This window comes from Xiphias gladius, chromosome 8 (assembly GCF_016859285.1).
Source record: "Xiphias gladius isolate SHS-SW01 ecotype Sanya breed wild chromosome 8, ASM1685928v1, whole genome shotgun sequence".
Taxonomy (NCBI): Eukaryota; Metazoa; Chordata; class Actinopteri; order Istiophoriformes; family Xiphiidae; genus Xiphias; species Xiphias gladius.
Window position 1 is genome coordinate 18,292,796 of NC_053407.1, and position 19,627 is coordinate 18,312,422.

General features: G+C 40.1%; 3 protein-coding genes across 4 annotated transcripts; all 3 read right to left on the reverse strand.

Moving 5' to 3' along the window:
• Nucleotides 1-7,736: 7,736 nt before the first annotated feature.
• Nucleotides 7,737-11,223, reverse strand: LOC120793299 (cholesterol side-chain cleavage enzyme, mitochondrial). The gene is made up of 9 exons (XM_040133240.1): nucleotides 10,693-11,223; nucleotides 10,252-10,407; nucleotides 9,909-10,108; nucleotides 9,614-9,817; nucleotides 9,264-9,424; nucleotides 9,013-9,179; nucleotides 8,604-8,682; nucleotides 8,273-8,464; nucleotides 7,737-8,178 (listed from the first exon to the last, which is right to left on the reverse strand). The coding sequence occupies exons 1-9, from the start codon at nucleotides 10,962-10,964 to the stop codon at nucleotides 8,056-8,058; spliced, it is 1,554 nt and encodes a 517-aa protein (XP_039989174.1). The 5' UTR covers nucleotides 10,965-11,223; the 3' UTR covers nucleotides 7,737-8,055.
• Nucleotides 11,224-11,340: 117 nt separating this feature from the next.
• stoml1 (stomatin (EPB72)-like 1) lies at nucleotides 11,341-14,821 on the reverse strand. Of its 2 annotated transcripts, none has more exons than XM_040133242.1 (7): nucleotides 14,453-14,821; nucleotides 13,639-13,745; nucleotides 13,396-13,545; nucleotides 12,300-12,503; nucleotides 12,010-12,220; nucleotides 11,722-11,919; nucleotides 11,341-11,591 (listed from the first exon to the last, which is right to left on the reverse strand). In XM_040133242.1, the coding sequence occupies exons 1-7, from the start codon at nucleotides 14,607-14,609 to the stop codon at nucleotides 11,395-11,397; spliced, it is 1,224 nt and encodes a 407-aa protein (XP_039989176.1). In that variant the 5' UTR covers nucleotides 14,610-14,821; the 3' UTR covers nucleotides 11,341-11,394. The 2 variants fall into 2 exon arrangements, with proteins under 2 accessions (XP_039989176.1, XP_039989175.1); XM_040133241.1 differs by having other exon boundaries at nucleotides 11,722-11,922.
• A 1,478-nt stretch (nucleotides 14,822-16,299) lies between these two features.
• On the reverse strand, nucleotides 16,300-18,632 carry LOC120792873 (photoreceptor-specific nuclear receptor-like). Its single transcript, XM_040132257.1, has 8 exons — nucleotides 18,557-18,632; nucleotides 18,165-18,315; nucleotides 17,945-18,048; nucleotides 17,547-17,810; nucleotides 17,116-17,303; nucleotides 16,765-17,005; nucleotides 16,575-16,680; nucleotides 16,300-16,432 (listed from the first exon to the last, which is right to left on the reverse strand). Exons 1-8 carry the CDS (start codon nucleotides 18,630-18,632, stop codon nucleotides 16,300-16,302), a joined length of 1,263 nt encoding a protein of 420 aa, XP_039988191.1.
• Nucleotides 18,633-19,627: the final 995 nt, after the last annotated feature.

Below are 19,627 nucleotides of genomic sequence, written 5' to 3' on the forward strand. Positions count from 1 at the left end.
TTTTGATTATACATGGTTTTCACTTGACAGTGACAATTTGTTTATATTTCGTTTTGATTTTCCAAAAACTTATTTTACAGTTTAAATTCAACTCTTACTGAACCGAAATATTTGTTTTACACAGCACTAGTGATTTGACATCAGAACCTCACTGGGTTGAGTGAAGTTGGGAATAAATGCTCAGGGGTTGCCACAGGTGCTGCACAGCATGTCACATAGAAATCATTAGTCAGTCCCCATCAATCTGCTTATCCAGGCTAAAACAGAATTCATCCGGGGGCTGGTATTTACTGAGCAGGAACCTCCCTTTGATTCCATTGATTTTTACACGCTGCTTCCAGGCATAAAGATAAGGTTTGAGTTACTCTTACAGATAAAAGTATATTAATAATCTGGATCTGACGAAAAAAAGATACAATAATAATACATTGTTTATGGGAAAGTCAAAGAGAGAATTTTTGTAAAGTCACTCTTCTGAATGATTTAGAAGCCATTAATACATATGATATAATACATACATATTATATTATAATAGTGTGTGTATATATATATATATATATATATATATATATATATATATATATATATATATATATATATATATATATGACTTGTATATATCCTGAATCTGCAAAGTATCAAGTGACTAAACCTGTTAAACAAATGTAGAGGAGTAAAAATTATGTGCCTCCAAAATGTAGTGGAATTGAAGTACAAGGCAGCATAAAATGGAATTACTTGAAGTACAAGTACCTTAAAATAGTATTCAAGTACAGAACTTGAGTAAATGTACTTTTCATCATTGCAAAAGATGGATTTTAAAATACCAAATGCAAATAGATTGTATATCATCATTTTGAACTATTGAACATGACACATGATACCACCTTGTTTTGTACACGACAGGAATCCTTCTCATTGGCCTGAAAATGCTGCTAAGGCTTGTGTTGTGGTTACGGGTCGATTGTTCTAACTCGATGACAGAGCTCAAACTCTCACATCCACCATCGGTAATGTGTTTTTTTTTCTTCTGATGAGCACTCTGGCATTTTCTGTTGGATGAAGGCCTCAAAAAAGACAAGATCAACCAGCAGCCCTGCAGCTCTAAAGGTGGGCTCTGACAGTGTGGAGGTATTTGTGTTGGAGGGAGAGCCTGTAGGAAGATGACGGATAATGACTATTTCATGTCAGTTCTTCTCAATTCGTGCTACCTGGCAACCGCGACCATTGATAGTGTACATTGTATATGCAAGGCTCATACTTGAAGGACTTTAGGGCTACGGACTAAGAGCTGTGGGTACTGTGTGCATAGTGATGTAACAGCATTTATACTCAAGAGATGAATAGGAAGAACAGGCCACATTCACGCACGGTGAGTATTGAGAGGTCATAGCTACAACGGTTTTTTTTGGATAAAAGCTCTCACTTTCTGTAAAAACAGGACTGGTAGATTTAATGTTACCATTGCGTAGGACATTTAGTCCTCCCACATTTTTATGTGAGATTGTTTAGCATTTTTGCTTGTTCTTTACAACTAACAGCCGATGGTTAATGCTCTTTGCTTGTGGCTTCTGTTGTGTAGTTAACCCTTGTGTTTTGTTGAAACTGGCTTTACTTCCTGCTGTATGTGTAATAATAATAATAATAATAATAATAATGATTCCAAAATTAATCAGTTTTTTTTTCCTTTATATATTTTCCTTTATATCTAGGAAAGTATTGAAGTGATAATGCTTCCCTGTGCCACAAACTGGCCTTGTAGATTTCATGTAGGTGATTAGTTTTAAACCCTAAGAGACTACTTTGGGATTTGGAAGGGATAGCGCTGCGTAAAAACTATGGTCACCAACACCAATCACAGATATAGAGCCTATGAAAATCTATTGTATTTAACCATATTTTACCGCTGGGGTCTGTGAGACCCCAAACAGAAGTAATGCATTTCTGTAGTGGACATCTGAAACATGCCATCAGTTCAAAATTATAGTTACAAGCAATTGTAATTAAAATTTGGAAAAGTCAAGAAGTATCAGCCTGATTAAACATGGTAAAGTATGTTTTTGGAGTGGTTAAAAAAGAGGGCCTCCAGGACCCCAGACAGAACATTAGGGGTAAAAAAAAAAGTTGATTGCCATGAGCTGTTCCTGAGACATTTATCTAGAGTGGAGATAGATTTTGTCACTGAATATAATTCCTCTAGAGCTTCCGGAGGATGGATACGACCTCCCATCTTGTGATGCCCTGGCACAGATCCTACCAGATAACCGGTACCTCCTCAACGAAGCGAAGACTGAAGCTGCAAAAGGCAACCTATCAGGAGCAGAATCTACACAGGCCAACAAACCCAACATAAACCACACATATCAAGTACACCAGCCACATAAACGGTAAAACAGATGTGTGAAACGTGGATTTACTATGAGTATCATTGAATAGGGAATATTTCAGTTAGACTAAAACAAAGATTTTATGAATTAATTTCTCTAATGACTAATTTTTATTAAATGTGTCCACCCTTCAGACTCCCTCTGCATGACTTTGAGGATGATCCCAACATGGCAGAGATCACAGACCTCCAAACTAAGGTGGCTGGACGTAATCAATGCGTAAACTCTAGGATCAATCAGTGAGGCAATCCCCACTGTCACATTTAGTTACTGAACAGTGACATGGGGAGGCCTGTGAGATGGGACACTATACTGAAGCAGAAACTCAGCTGGGAGACAAAATGCCACAAGTAGATTAGGGTTAACATTTCTCAGGCTGATTGAACTGAAGGAGGATCAAGCTGGTGAGGTCTAAACTTGTGCTAAGGTCTGAGGATGTCATACAGTATATGCATAGCTTGACATTTTCTCCTGTTGCTGTGAGCTTTTCTTCATAATTTTATTTACTTATTGAAATTCTGTGGACTGACTGAAATTATATATGTTTATTCATCTAGATTTTATGCGGATTCATATAGATTTTAACTTATTATGTGAAAGCTAGGCAGATATCTAGGGATTAATTGGATGATTTCACAGTGACAGTGCATACATTAGTGCTTACATGCAAAATGGTAATGGTGACGGATCAGAAAAACCAAATTAAACATCACATCCTGATGCCTCAATCCACCTGCCTTCTTTCTTTGGTACAATTGTCTCTGAGTGACAGTGCGTATGACAGCAAGACCGATTTAATGTCGTCAAATCATAGAGAGGGGAGGGAACCTCCAGTATTCACCGACAGAAACAGAGACTCCCATTTTTGACACATGAAAGGACTTTCCAGACTCATCATGGGGAGCCATCCTTCTCATCATGCCCGTGGGCCCCCCAACAGAGACACCATCTCATCTCCAGTCATGATTGTCACCACCTCCCTGCCCTTTCAATTAGATGCTCAATTTCGCCCTCATGTCTCAAGGGAGTCACAACCACACCATCGGAGATTGGAATCCCCCTAATCACCCCCCCCCCCCCCCCCCCCCCACATGCAGCTGGACCCTGCTCTCAGTCTCCATTCAATTCCATCTATTCAGCTTGATGGAGGAACATGTGACAAAGCAGAGAACAATGCTGACAGACAACAGGCAGATGCCTAACACCGAGAAATGCCTTGATATTAGGCCTCAGCAACGATACCTGGAAAGCAGCTCTGATTGCTTTCCAGGAAGCTTGAGACAGTGACAAATTTTTTATTTTTTCAAAGAAGGGCAGCAACAATCTGAAAAAATGAAAAAAAAAAAAAAAAAAGAATTTTTAAAGATTTTTGTATAATCCAATCTTGTTATTTTAGTCTGTTTCACTGAAATACTCTCAAGAATTTGGCATGAGTTTTGCCTCTAAAGTGCAGCAAATGGGCTTTCACAGTAGGACGCTCCGTGAATGCACCGCTAGGATTTATCCAAACTCCTCGATTAAAGCTCCTGTGACAAGAGACCTTGGAAGGATAGGGTGTTATTGTCCCTCTGGATTTGAGGAGCTGGGGTCTGAATACATTGTAATCCAGCCTTAAACAATCAATTACAGGAAAATCACACTTTTCTGCATAATTTTCTTTTTTGGCTCAGCTGTGTCCTGTTAATGATTTGTCATGTTATTTGCTTATCTGAAACCAGGAGAAATAAATTATTTATCGAGACACTGAATCGTATGACGAACTGTACATACAATATGTATTTCCCGCTGGGATGTTTTTAAATTCTCTTAGTGTACAGAAATGTCCTGTTGACTATATCCTGGAGGACTCAATTAAAAGATGGAGTTGAAGAGACATCTAGATGTGGTAAGCAAATAGAACCAAACAAAAATTTCAAGAACAAAACCTGTTTTGTTCTTGAAATTTGTAGAAAAAAAGAAGATATGTGACTGGCTGGCAGAGAAAAAAACAGTTGATTTTTCCGGCTGTTTGATTACAAATGACCTCGAGGTATTCCACTGCGGGGAAACAGTTTTCAGTCATTTTTGCACTTCACACCGACTTTGATTGTACTCGTGCAACTCAAACTCAAACACAGTTTTACTTAAAATGTTTTTTTTTAAACGGCATTAAATTACTCTTGTTAACAAACTATAACAACTATACCCCTTCAAGCTCCTACTGTTAGATTGACTGGCAACAGCTCTCCATAAGGAGCTGGAAAACTATCGTTCGTTCATGAGTAAAATGGCAGAAGACATCATAGCGCTGAGGACACAGGTGGTGTCGTTGGAGGCAGAAAACAGCCAGCTCCACAGTGATCTGTCTCTGCACCAGGACCTTGGCCAGGATCGGCTGGATGATACAGTCACTGACGTCATGACCAAGGCTGAGATTGCTGACTTTATAGGTAAACCACAGTAGAACACTATGGTTAATTTCTCAGCCATATATTATCCATCCTGGTATCCTGTTTTTAAATGAACCTGAACCCAAACCAAATGCAAAAACAACATTTGAAAATTGTTCATCTTCATTATTCTCAGAGAGTTTTCTACCCAGCCAGCAGGTGTTGAACCTTGACTCCATGTTGTTGTGGATTTAAGGGCTCACAAAGATTGTTAATCTTTGTGAGTGTCTCTTCCCAAGCAGACTGTGCCATTTTGTGATAAGGCAGCTAATTTAGGCCACAGACCCCGTTAAGCTCTGTGGGTAGTACATCCCTTATCTCCTGAGGGACAGTTTGTGACCCTCAGCGAAAGGATGTTCCTGAAGGTCTCTCTGCTGGCATCAAAGCGAAGGAACTAGATTTAAGTCCAATCCAAATGAAAATCCAGTGGATTTCAAAGGACTAATTGACGAGTGTTTCGATTACTATTGTTGAAATGTCCGAGCCTCAGACTTAACATGTTCATCATTCTAAATTGGAAATAGTTTCAGAGTTTACATATCAAATGCTAATTCTCATCTTAGAAATAATTAGCTGTCAACTTAAAAGTTAATCTTTAAACTTAAAATCGGCACATTCCTAAACTTATAATAACAGGATCCAACAGCTGCAGAATGAGCTGATCAAGGTTAGACGATACAATAAACAAACATTACACAAATGAAACTTAAACAATTCGTGTCAATGTATTTTAAAAGTGTATGTAGTTTTCTACTCTGTTTTCTTACCGTGTGTGTTGTGCAGAAGAATTACAGTGAAGAGGAGCTGCTAAAACTTCAGAAAGTCCAGAAGCAGCAGCCAGAGGACCTGCAGAGTCACCAGAGTCGCTTGGCAAAGATGGCAACTTTGAAGGCCACAGTCAGACAGCAGGAAAAGGTAAACAGTGATTAACACTGTCCACTCTGCACTAATTGAATACCTATCCAATTTCTCAACAGGGAATGCTTCTGTCTATAAAATGCATATGTTAGGATAATCTCTATACTTGTGCTAGCCCATTTTATAGGTTGGGCTAGCACAAGAATAGTATTTTAGGTTTTAAGGTCTTTGAGAAGATGGAGAAATCATTTGATAACAAACTAAGAGAGAAGAATAGACAAAGTGGTAAAGAAAGTCTGGCGTTGAAAAAGCACAGAGGTGAGTGGACTACGTGAGGCGAAAATATACACTCATTGAGCACTGTATTAGGAACACCATGCTAATACTGGGTAGGGCCTCACTTTGCTCTCAAAACAGCTTCAGTTATTTGTGGCATGGATTCCACAAGATGTTGGAAACATGTTGACATGATTGCATCAAATTATTTCTGCAGATTTGACAGCTGCACATTCATGCTACCAGTCTCCTGTTCTACCACATCCCAAAGGTGTTCTACTGGATTCAGTTCTGCTGTTTGGGGAGGCCACTGAAGTACACTGAACTCATTGTCATGTGTATGAAACCAGTTTGAGGCAACTTTTGTTTAGTGACATGATGCATTATCAAGCTGGAAGTAGCCATTATAAGATGGCAAATCGATTTTGGCAGTAAAAGGGAAGCATGTGGTCAGCAACAATACTAATATAGGCTGTGGCATTTAAACAATGATTCAGTGGCATTAAGGGGCCCAAAGTGCCAAAAGTTTGGCAAGAAAACATTCCCCACATCATTACACCACCAGCTTGGGGTGTAGACACAAGGCAGGTTGGGTCCCTGGATTCTTGCTGTTGACGCCAGATTCTGACCTTACCAGCTGCATGTCTCAGCAGAAATCCAGATTCATCAGACCAGGCTACGTTTTTCCAGTCTTCAACTCTCCAGTTTTCGTGAGCCTGTGCCCACTGCAGCCTTAGATTGGTCCTCTGCTGTTGTAGCCCATCCACCTCAAGGTTGGACGTGTTGTGCATTCTGAGATGCTTTTCTGCATACCACAGTTGTGAAGAGCGAGTTACCTGTAGCCTTTCTGTCAGCTCCAACCAGTCTGACCAATTCTCCCCTGACCCCTCTCCTCAATCAGGCGTTTCCGTCCACAAAAACATATGTGGCCGAGACACTAGGCCTGTCTCCGTGCTGTGTAGGTAAGACTGACCGCAGAACAGAAGAGATAGAGTCAGCCCTGGCAGCAGAAAACGCTCGTCTCAGAGAAGAGCTGGACAGGATTCGTAGGCAGCCCGCCCCCGTCATTATACAGCCGTCAGCACAGGTACTCCCACAAATTCATGCCAGCAAACAAACACGGTGATATGACAGTGGTGTAACACTTTCATCAAATTAAAGGGATAAGAATTAACTACAGCCCAGCATCAAGATTAGTACATTTGGTCCAGTAGAATATATTACAATACCCAAATTTTGTCTTGCAGTTACTGAAATCTATCATGTCCCCCTCAGACAAAAGAGGTACTACCACTCAAGGGGAGACCGAGTTTACTAAATACACTGGAGAAAGCTGAGGCAAGAGTCCAAACACTGGGGGCTCAGGTAAAAAAAAAAGATACTCTTGTACTGCAAATGTCTCATAAAATTATTAAGGTCACTGATCACTTTTTCCTTCATGGTCGATTATATGTTTTGCCAGTGTTTGCATCTATTACAGCTGGAAGAGAACTCTAAATTGTAGGTAGGCTTTGTCCGAACGTCCACCACAATCCTTCATAATGTTTCTTCCGTCAGTCAAGTGCAGTTAGTCTTCTTTTTACATACTGTGCTACATTTTATAAGGTATTTAACATGGAATGATGCGCTCCACGGTTTTTATATCAGATTCCTTACATCAGCGAAGCAAACAGAGGAAGCAGAAACCTGAAAAATGACCTGCAAATGAACTACTGCACTAAGAAATAGGTTTAGGCATTAAAATATGTAATAAAATAACATCTTACTAGACATATTGTAAGTTGTATTGTTTTATTCATTTGTTTAGAGAGTTATTTTTTAATATTTGTGCAATTTACACATGGAATAAAGGTACTGACATGGTTTGTCATTATATTGTACACACACAGACTACACATTTCCATTATTATTCACTAAGTAATATACCTTACATATAATTACTTTGTTCACTATTAGGAAAGAAAAAGGCTTTTTGTCATTAGGAAGTTGGAAGATTTTATTCAGTATTTATATTGTCTTGCTTTGTGAAGCCCTTTACAATAATGTGTTATAAATTACTACAAAAATGTGCCTCACCTATCACCTATTTTCTTTCAAATATGGTGTTACCAACTAGTTTGTAGAGGTTTCAAAGTCAAAATTACAGGCCTGTCCGGTAAGAGAATGAGCTCAAAGATGCTCTGCACTTCCAGATGCCGCTGTTTCTCCACTCTGAAGTTCTCAAGCATCTGCAAATTCCAAAAATAATGCACACAGTTAATAAGATGTGTAAATGTGCCACAAATTATGGTGAAACTGCTCTTTATTCTTTGTATATCTTACATGGATAAGGAAGATTTGCATCTCTGTCTCAGCTATTCTGCGTCCTAAACATTGACGGGGGCCAAAGCCAAAGCCGAGGCTTCTGAAGTAGTTCGTCTGTGTCCTCAGCCAGCGGGAAGGCTGATACTGCCCCGGATGACTAAACACCCTGGGGTCTCTTCCCATTGCATATAGTCCTAACTGAACCAAAGTCTAAACACAAACAAAAAATGATGACCATTGGCCCTGAGACTGCACAGTTTCTTTTCCAAAAAAAAAAAAAAAAGAAAAAAAAAAGAAGCTCAAATACAAAAACATGATTAGAAGATTTATAATTTTAACTGCCTCTTACCCCAGCTGGGATGTGGTAGTTTTGAATAATGATATCTTCTGCTATGTATCTTTGCAAGCTCACTGCAACCGGGTGTAACCTGAGGATTGAAGGTGAAAATTCTGTATTAAAGGAGACTTATTAATTTTGTGGTAGTAGATGGTAAAATTGAGACAATTACAAATGGTCATTATCAGAGAAGCCGCACTAGGTGTTAGTGGAAAATGTATTATTACAATTGTGAAAGAGAAACTGTTTGAAAAAATTATTAGCATGTCTTTTATTAGATTAGTTCTAACACAAGGTGCAATTTGTCCTTTAGAGTGCATCAGAAGAAATTAAAGTCATTTAGTGCACCTATAATCTACTGCCTTCCATCTCTGCTGTATCATTGCTAGCATTACATATGCTGTGCAACCATTTCTGTCACCTCAGGGTTTCCTTCAGAGCTCCTTTAACCAAGGGAATCCGCTTCAGCAACTCCATTATGTCTCCCTGGCTTTCAGCCCGAGCAACAGCCACCTCCGCCCTCAGCTCCTCCTGGAGGCTTGGGTTCTTGGCTAGTTCATACAATGTCCACAGCAGTGTTATAGAAGTCTGAAACACACAAGCAGAATTAAGCGGTCTTAAAAAACCAAAAAAAAGAAGTCACAATCTGGAAAGAAATTATTTATTTCTTACTGTATCTACTCCTCCAGCCATCAGTTCAGTGACACTGGCCTTGATGTCTTCAATGGATAGCTTGTCCAGCATGAGCAGGCTGGCTAGGACTCCTGGGTATTTCTTTGGAGTGCCAGTCTCCTGACGCAACTGTCTGTAGATGTTCTGAATACAGCGGTCCGCTGACGCAACAAAAGGATATAAATGTTATAAGAAACTGCACCATATACAATACAAACGTAACTATGGAAGAGTGGTTTCAATTGAAAGAACTAAAATCTCAACTTAGTGTTCTGCTGATACATCTTGAAAACATCATGACATCAAAACTATAATGTAAATGTTCACCCTGGTTGTCCTCTGAGTCCTACCATGGTTGAAGATCCCATCCCAAGCCTCCACATGGTTCCGCCACACCGCCATTCCAGTCTTTCTCATCAGAGCAGGAGGTATGTACAGCATGGGAGAGGTAGTCTTGAACATGAGGGTGATGCAGTCAATGAAATGTTGAGCTTCAGGATCAATGAAGTCATGCATCAAACCCAGACGCTCGCCATACAGGACTGAGCTCACCGCTGTGTAGGACAGAGTAAGCAATATGAGAGGAAAACACTGGCCTACACGGTGAGAATAATAGATATCAAGAGAGAGAAAAGTCAGTCTTACATTCTAGTGCATATTTAAAGAGTTCTTGAGAAAGGTCAGTAGTCCATTTCTTCTGGCCACTTCGCTCTATCTTTTTGTGAAGTCTGGCCACAAAATCCTGGCCTACTTCGTCCAGCAAAGGCACAAAGTTTTCCAGCACTTTCGGGGAAATCACCTCCTTGTTGAGAATCACCCGGTTTGATCTCCAGTCTTCTCCATTCCTGTGGGGAGATTGAATGTTATATTTATAACTAGCCAGGCAACTAGTAGGCACAGCCTTGTAGCACCTGTGGTTCCAACAAAGTGTCACAATATTAGTAAAACAGAAATTATACAGGTAGAAGCAGATAATAAAACCACATACTTTAGTAAAACTCCATATTTGCGATTCCTGTAGTCTCTGTATGCTGTCCACGGAGCCACATTCAGCCTTTTAGGATAATGGCCCTCTGCTTTGAACAGGATGGCAGCATCCTCAGGATTGATGATATTTACACTCTCATAGTAACCTATTTTTTCTCTGACATACACAAAATAAGAGAATAGAAAGGGTGAAAATGCCATATCAGCTCCTTGTTTTTAGAAAACATGACCTTGTAGATTATTGGTCATTTCATGAACAAAAAATGTTTATATTTGGACTAGAAAAGAGCTTCAGACTAGTGATGTAAATCAAAGCCATGAATGTTTTGTCTACTTACGTAGTTTTAGTTTATTACTTAAGATAGACAGTGGACGAGTACCATTATGCAGTTATTTTACAGTTTTATTTAAAGATTTATGGAAACTACCTTATCCTCCATACCTGTAGATGGGTCCAAAAGTGTTGAAGTTCTGCAACATAATGCGGTGAAGGTTTCTGAAGCCATCCAGTTTCCAGAAATTGTACAAGTTGACCAACCCATTCTTCCACAGTCCAGGAATCTCACTGAAAGGCCTGACAATATTGCTGCTTTCTGAGAGCGGCTTTTTGACCACTGGCATACTACTGCTGCAGCGCACACCTGATGTGGTCCACCTCTCTATCCAGGACAGGGACAGTGCCACAGGGTTGCGCCACACGCTACTCCTGGCCATCCCGCCAACAAAAATGCTCACTTTGCTCTACCTTCAGCAGCTACTCTTGCTCTCCCAGGGACAACTGCAAAAGGAGGCTGGTCTAGTAGCACCCCCCCCCAAACACACACCCAGTATTATTTTTAGTATGGCATGGTTTAGCTGCATTATTAAGTTAATATTTTATTTTGTGACATAACATCCTTCAATCATCTTTCTGTAGAAAGTGTGTCAGAAACTATCTAGACTGTGCCAACTAATATTAGGCCTGATGACTTTCAAAAAGTCTGTTGTTTTTGTAAACAAGCAATTTTTTTATTTGCAAAAAAAAGACAAGGCCATTACAGAAATTCTGTTTATAACAAATGTAATCAGTGCATACATGAAAAACCTCTGCTTTACACTTAAAATTAAGGATTTAATAAATAGATATACAAATTTTACATGACCACTATTTCTTAAGTAGCTTTATGAGTTCCTCCAGCTTCATGGCAGTCTTAATGTCTCCCTGCATTTTAAGTCTGCCACTGGTGTATGCAGCAAATGGTCGTAGCCCGCCCTGGAACATGGCCAGAAGGTCACTGTCACTCATACTCAGTGTCACATCAGCCTCTCGGCACAAGGACCCTGCTCCAACTGCGCCGCTGCCTTCAAAACACACACACACACACACACACACAGTAACTAATTTAACTTTACTTTTGCTTTTATGTTTCAAATAACACTTGAACAATATCTTATAATTGCTGTATATTTACAGGAATACATGAACCATTACCTTGGCTTAAATCCACATAATAACTTTGATTTTGTCCATCTCCCGAGCTGATGTCAAACTGGAAACAGGCCCCAACCTGTTTAACCAAAGTTTCAGAAAGCAGGACCTTGACCCTGCCAAGCAGCTCTTCAACAGAACCTGGTGTGGCCACAACAGCCTGGGGGACACTGCTGAGCTCATTTGTAAAGGTTATGCTGTCTTCTGGGGAGTAAAGGCATATGTTTATTTTACAACATAATCATAATGGGTACATGTTGTACAGAACCAGTTGTGAGTGTGGGGCCATACCTTGTTGAGGCTGTGAACTGCCACTGTGGCTTAGAAAGTGCATGGCCAACTGCTGAATGGGGCCAGTGATGCCTTCCAGTCCATGCACAGAGGGAGGTATGATGAGGGGCCCAGAGGGGGCTTCTTCTGGAGCTTTCAGGAGAGAGCCCAGGGTAAGCTCTACCCTGTCCACCTCCAACCCCCAGGGCTGAGTCATCTCATTAATGTCCATCTGTAGACAGCAAGAAAGGATGTAAGTCTGAGCTGAACCAGTGAAAAGCCAGCAGAGAGTAGCTCCAATGCAGTCTCACCCTGAGATATTCTCCCAGTTTAACCCTCTCAGTTTGCACCTCCCGGACAGTCTTCTTGGCCAGGCTGTGGGTCAAAGCATTCTGTGCTGTCATCCTGGTTGAGGCGTTCAGGTCCTGGACTGATACTACTGACATGACGGGGTTCCAGATCCTGAACTGGATGTCTGCTCCCACTGACAACACACCGCCATCCCGAGTGGTCACCTGCAATAGCAAAATAACATTTTATATCTAACATGAATTCTGAATTTAATTGGACCTAATACTTTACAACTTGCCACAATTTAAAGAATATGGAAACATTACCACTTCATTCTTACAGCAGGTATAGACTAAGCAATATTCACCGGTTAATACTGAATATACACTGCTCAGAAGTAAGGTCTTGGTATCATCAAAAAACAACAAAAAATTAATAAAGCACACAAAAACATTTTAACGCAACTAAACTTTGCTGCCGACATGAAAGCATTTTCAAATAAACTGCTGGCAGGATGAGTTTACAACTTTGAAGTATCACACACCAACGAGAGCTCTCCCAGTATCTGATTACACTCTTCACCATCACACTGAACAGTGTACCAACAACGCCATCTTTAGGACAAAGTAAAATATACAGAACTAACAGAAACGATTTAACTCCATACGTTTGAGGAGCAACGAAGACTCCTCAGCTTAAGTGTGTAGTGCAAGACTCACATATTCAACATGTTACATGGTGACACAAGACACTGTGCTTGAATCTGTCTGCCTGTGATTAAAACAAAAATATCTTTGTGTTGAAAGCACAGGTATTTTCGTACATAAATTATAATTTTGTACATAAATTATTGTTATTGCATGTTATTTGGAGTACTGTATGAATGAGTTACATTGCCATTGTTCTCTGTGCAGCTGAAAGACCCACTCTATGTTTCTTGTAAGCTGAATGATCAACCTCTAAGCATCTTAATCAATATCTATCTTCATTTCACCTGTTTGAAATGTTACTTCTTTTTTCCCAGCCTATGCAATTTTAATGTTTCAGTGCTTAATGACTTCAACAAGTCGCCCATAACAACGGCTGACTAATGATGAATGGAGTATGGTGGTTTACCTGGCAAGGAGGGATGTTAAAAGCACGTGTGCGCAGGTCCACTCTCTGCCACTGGTCAATGAGGGGAAGCAGAAGGACAATACCGGGGCCCTTCGGAGGACAAACTCGCCCCAGACGAAACACTGCTATCCTCTGGTAGTTAGGAACCGTCTGCATACAAAATGAGTCGAAGTTGACTGTTTTTATTATCAGCAAGTGAGTGGAGATGCTGTGGGAGTAACTGATGAGATCACTTCAGCTTACTTTCAGTACAAACCATCCTGTTATAGGGAAGGTTATGAAGGTGCACATGTAGACGAGAAAGATGACAACTAGGTTGCAAATCCAGGACAGCCATCCCTGGGAGGTATCTTAAAGAAAAGAAACAATCAAACAAAGGAATATTTGTTTTTAAGGGCATTTTCAGTAAACCAGTCATAAGGAGAATAACTCAGCCTGAATAAAACTGTCGTATGATGTTGTCTGTGGCTTTGAGGGGAGCTTTCTGAGAAAATGACTCAAATGACATCACTTGCGCGATCTTGACTTGGCCTTGGAGACTCCAAATTTTTCATGGTTTTGCCAGGCAGGAAGGGTCGTGTGAAAACATTACACTACTGAACTGCATTATGAGAAAAGTGAGACCCTGTGTTTTTGGAGCCTCACTCCCCATCGGGGCTAAATTTCAGGACCTCCCTTTTTCTCATTATGCCCATGTTGGGTTTTTGTTATTTTTAAGTCTGTCACATACAAGTCCTCAAGCTTATATTAAGTGCATTACTATGTAAATTGTCTGGTGTCATTTGGGAAACATTGTACGTATTTTCTGTGCGTGTGTACTGTGTCACCTGGCTGCAAAATAAAGTTCAAGGTGACTTTGAAACAAATACTATGGAATGCGCAATAGTAATACCTTAAACGGTCATAAATGGAAGAACACTCATGTTTAACCAGTAAAGGGAAATATTCCTATTTTATTCGATTGTTTGACGCAGGCTTGTTTAACTCAAGTCCGCTGTCATTTAATACAATAGTGAAAAAAAACGGCCCAAAACATACTATCGTTAATGTTACCTACCGGTGAAGTCGTTTTGAGAAACATTGGGGATGTAGTCAAATGAAAGTCCTTTGTGGTAGCGGGGCTGTGAGAAGCTGTCAGTGTCCACAAACAGGCCAGAAGTCCTCGGAGCGGTGGTGTCCCTCTGAGGGAGCAGCTGATACGACCTGCTAAACATTGTTATGTAATATAGCCGCTGTTTTTTTTTTTTTTTTAAAGCAAATTCATATTATTTGAAAGTCTCCGCCCCAGCTGTCAGCAAACACGGCCTGGTTGAAGTGAACAAAGTCGTTATGTTACTAGACCGCAGGATGCTCTTTCTCATTACGCTAACTTGCTAGCGTAAAGTTGTTCCGTGTTTTGCTGCTGCTCTTCCTCTTGGTATTTTTACATGACTCATCAGTAAATGAGCTCATTATCGCCACCTAATGTTAATGTAGCCAAACTGAAGTTTCCACTCCAGGACAGGACTGGGCCCAAAGCTGATCTTCCATCCATGGTTTCCCAGTTTCAGGTATGTTTGCTGTCAAATGTTACTGTTGGCTTCCGCAGTCAAATGTAATTGTTTATTTTTTTACTGTTCGGGGTGATGAAAAGTTGCCCAAGGGGGCCACAGGACCCCTGTTTCGAAAGAAAACAGCTGATCCTGTCTTTTAGCAAGCTCTGTAGCCACTGTAAAGATTCTCCTACTGGACGGCAGACAATTCGTCCTAGATACTGATTGATACTGGATTTTTCAGGCCACCAAAGAGATTTCATTGTGTTTTTAAAAACTCAATGCATTTTTAATACTGTTTTTTTAATAGATGACATAAACATTTTTGATAAATATCATGTATATTGTGTGATTAAATAATTGTGAACAATATATGTATGGAGTGAGACAGTGAACTGTTGAAAAATAAACTTATCAGAGCTCACCGGTGGACAAACTACGTAGGTGACAAAGTTTCTAATACCTCAAACATATCTTTATCATTCCTATGGTGAATTTCTTGTTACATCTTGGCTGACATATACAGCGACACTGATATACAGTACTTGTAATAGGCTATAATTGTACAAAAATATCAACCATACCGATGTATCAGTCAGGTTGTAAATCATATAAATGAAAATGACCTGAACTATACTGTATATATTTATAATGTTTTTCTATAGTGCATGTTCTTTGAAGCATCTTTTTGTAACATATCTTGTGTTATATATTCTGTTTTATTTCTGCTGACCCAATAAATAAAGGGCAGAAATTGCCACAAATGAACATATTTGTCAAATAAAGCAAATACAAAATTTATTTAGGACAAAAACTTAAATTCAAACACATATTTTCATTTTCATGTACTGTACTAAAAATGCTTTTCCTTGCAACTCAGTACCTACACAAAATGATTTGCTATGTCTGTGGTTAACAAAACTGTAAAAATTTACAAAGTAAACGGTGTTAATCTCTGAACAAAAACTGTATGTTTTTTTTTTAATTAGAATGCCATTAACCTTAACAGGTTTTTTCTGACATTTTGACTCATTGTAGGAAAAGCACAGGTATTACAAATGATTTAACGATGGCTTAGTTCTACTCAAGTGTCCCAGTAAGTTATGACAACTTGACAATGAGCCAGCATGCACAGTACCAGGACCCTGACACTGAAGCCGCTGGAAGGAATTCAGCCGTTGTTAATTTTATTACTTACAACCGTGCTTTTCCTACTGGGACATGTCAAAAAGTTGTCTGTGAAAATGTCTATTATGTTGAATTTTAAAGGAATCAAAACGAGAATATTTGAACTATGAGGTAAGGAAATTTGTATTTTGAGGGTTGGTTTATTGTCCCGTCCTAGTAGAGTTCAGCTCCTCTTGATGCTTGTTTAGTTTTTGAACATGTCACACAGCAGCTTCTCCATGGGTGTGCTGCCAATGGTCCTATGAAAGAACAGCTGCTCTATTTTCTCAGAGCTCACAAAGCGGAGGGACGGCAGCAGAAGTAACAGTCTCCCAAACCTTGATGGACAAGAACAAAGTAGAATGAACTTAATGTTTCTATACTTCCAGTTAACATGACTAACGGGGTTAGACATACCCCATCTCATTATGTTTGAAAATCTTTGTATTCTGTCAGAAAATAAAGATGCAGCAGGGTCACCTGGCACTCTGGCTGGGGTACATTGAATGGACATGCTGCCCCAGCAACACCTGCGACTGGTCCTGCAGATTCTCCACCTGCTCTGGGTCTTTGAGGCTGCATGTCTCTGCTCCAGGGAGTAAAAAAGCGGACATTAGTTAGACTGTCCATTCAAAATTGAACACCAATCGCTGGATAAATAACTCCTTACCTGGCTTGAACAGTACAGTGGCCTTCAGGCAAGCAAACTCAGTAGGGTCCACAGCCAGGGCCTTGAAGCGATTGAAAACCTCTTCCAGGATGCGCAGGTCAGCTGTGGGGAGGCTGATCTTGGCCTGCTGTGTAGGGGAAAGATCTGGCAGAGACAGAAGAGGACAGCTGTCCATGGGCAGGGACCACTGGATGGCACAAAGGAGGAACATCTCACTCCAAGCTTCTTCAAGGAGAATCACCTGAGGATATCAGAGAAATACAGTATATGTGTTGTAAGTCTCAGCCATGATTCAGGTTTGTTTAAATCGCTTCAGTAAATATACAAAAAAGTTATGCCGATCAATCTCACCTGGTCTCGAAATGGCAGGTGAGCAAAAACAGGCAAATTTTTTGCCCACTTTACAGACATGAAGAGGAGTCGTGCCGATGTCTCGTATACATTCTCTGAACAGTTGGAGGTGTACGGGGACATGCGAAAGTCAGAGGGAGTCCGATCTCTCTCTGAATCGTTTGTTGTCACATCAATATTCTCCTCCACTGTACATTAGAGAAAGAGGGTCACTCAAATTTTCAGGGCTTCTGGGAGTACAATATTATTCTGTTAAAAGGCATTACAATCAAGACAAGTTTTTGTTACTCAGAGGAAAACCCTATTGTTTATCACCTAGGTAGGCAAAAAGAAATCATAAAGTGTTTTTTAAAAATGATTTGTCCCATGTCTGACTACATACTTGTTGTGACCAGATCCATCAAAATGTATCATCCTTCATATGATCTCACCATCCTCAGGTTCCAGTTTTGCACAAGTCTCAGCAGTCAGCAGGCTGACCATAAAGCGGTGGCTGTTATTGGGGTTGCTGCAGGGCTGTGTGGTGGCGGAGGTGGCGACAGACGAGGTGACCAGAGGTCTGCAGACGGCCGATGAGTAAGCGGCAGAGGAGATGAGTTCCCGTGTGGTGGCCAGGTGCTCCTTTTTAGTTTCCGCACTTACGGAGTCTAGACTGACATGGGCTCTGCTTCGGGGCTGTCGCTCATTCTGCACAGCTGCCAAGGGGACAGGTAAATAATATATTGTGTCGGAACAGTCTAGGCTATACAGGATTTGTGTTGGACGTTGCTAGAAAGGATGTATACACAGAGAGTATACTCTACAGTCAACTTATTCAGAGTTTTCTCACCATCTTTGTTCATGCCTGCTTGGAGACATTTCTTTAGTCGACAAGCTTGGCACTGGTTCCGGTGAGCCTTGTCAACAGGGCAGCTGCCAGTTCCAGCCTGACACCTATAAAAAACAATTCCAAATGAAGACAAGTACGTTAAAATGCGAACAGTTAATTGCCATATTAGTTTTATTTTCTTTTATTTACATGTATCAAATCCAGTCTGCGTCTTGCTCACCTATAGATGAGTTTTCGTCTTACACTGCGCTTGAAGAAGCCACTGCAGCCGTTGCAGGCATAGATGCCATAGTGTTTACCACTGCTTGAATCAGAGCACACTTTACAAAGCAGGCTTTGGCCAAGTGCTTTACCTGGGACTGAATTTTTTTCTGTAGAGAACAGATAGAAGCAATGAATATTTCACATAATTTCACACTCGTTTAAGGATAAATGGAGGACTTAATTGTACAGATAGGTTTTTCATGAAATTATTTATTTACTAGTTTTGTCTTCATATTCTGTTCCGTTCTATTGAATACACAATACATAAAAAGAATATCATGGGCATCATTAATCTGTCCACATCTTTTTCTGTACAGAGAATATATATTACAATATTTGGTGGCTCACCTGACAGAGTTCCATCTGTGCAGTCGTCAGAGACATCTGAAGAAAACAAGTTCATTTTGGTCATGTGGTCCTCCATTTTGAGATGTGTTCTAATATCTGGAATTCACTTGATAATTTGTTTTTAGACAATCATAAGTTTACTCCCAAAAGCATTTCTTCTCTTTTTTTTTTTTTTTTGGGTGTATTTTCCTGGCTGGATCAAAGCATTGTACCATGTGAAGTACTGACACATGCAATGACCAAAAAACAAAAAAGATGTAGAATTTCCACTAGAGCATAGCGTTCAGATGAAATTTTTTCAGAGATCGTCAGAGAGAAACTCCAGGAATGCTCAATGATCCAGTGCTGTCATCCTTTTTCTGCTGTTTCTGATGTAATGCGGGGTCAGTGGAGTTACTACTTGTCTTCTTGTTTCTTTCTCTGTGTTAGAATGAGTGTGTGAGCCTGAGTCGTCTGGGGGCTTTCTGGAGGAAGACAAGGAGATTAGTAACAGGCGCTGTGTAAGCAAATGCTGATTTGTCATCCTCTTAATCTTTACTGTCTATAAGGGTGAATCAATCAGTCACATCGCCTACAGACATAACCATATCCAACAAATGTGAACAATGGAAAAGAAAAGGAAGATAATATCTCTTTTTTCTTCTTACTTTCACTGCGACCAAAGAGTGACATCTCCCTATTATAACTATAATCAGAACTGTTGTTGTTATTCACGGTTCAGTCTTCATTTATCATTATTTCCATGTGTTTCATGTAGAGTGGCCTCACTCAGGTTTATCGCGCTTATGATTACATCCTATCCAAACTGCAACTTAATACCAGAAGAGTTTTTAATTATTACAAGTTGAGTGTGTCTGTGACACTTTACCACCATCAATGTAGAATAAATAAAACTCGAGACTGCTGATTTTACCAGTCAAATACTTTCTGACAAATGAAACTGGCTATCAGTGAACCAGTTATGTTACCAAAAGCTGCAAAAAAAACACTAGTCTGCAAAGAACTTCTTTTTAACACAAATGCAACTGCTCCAGTGGCATTTTGTTGGGTTAGGAAATGTGTGGGTCTCTC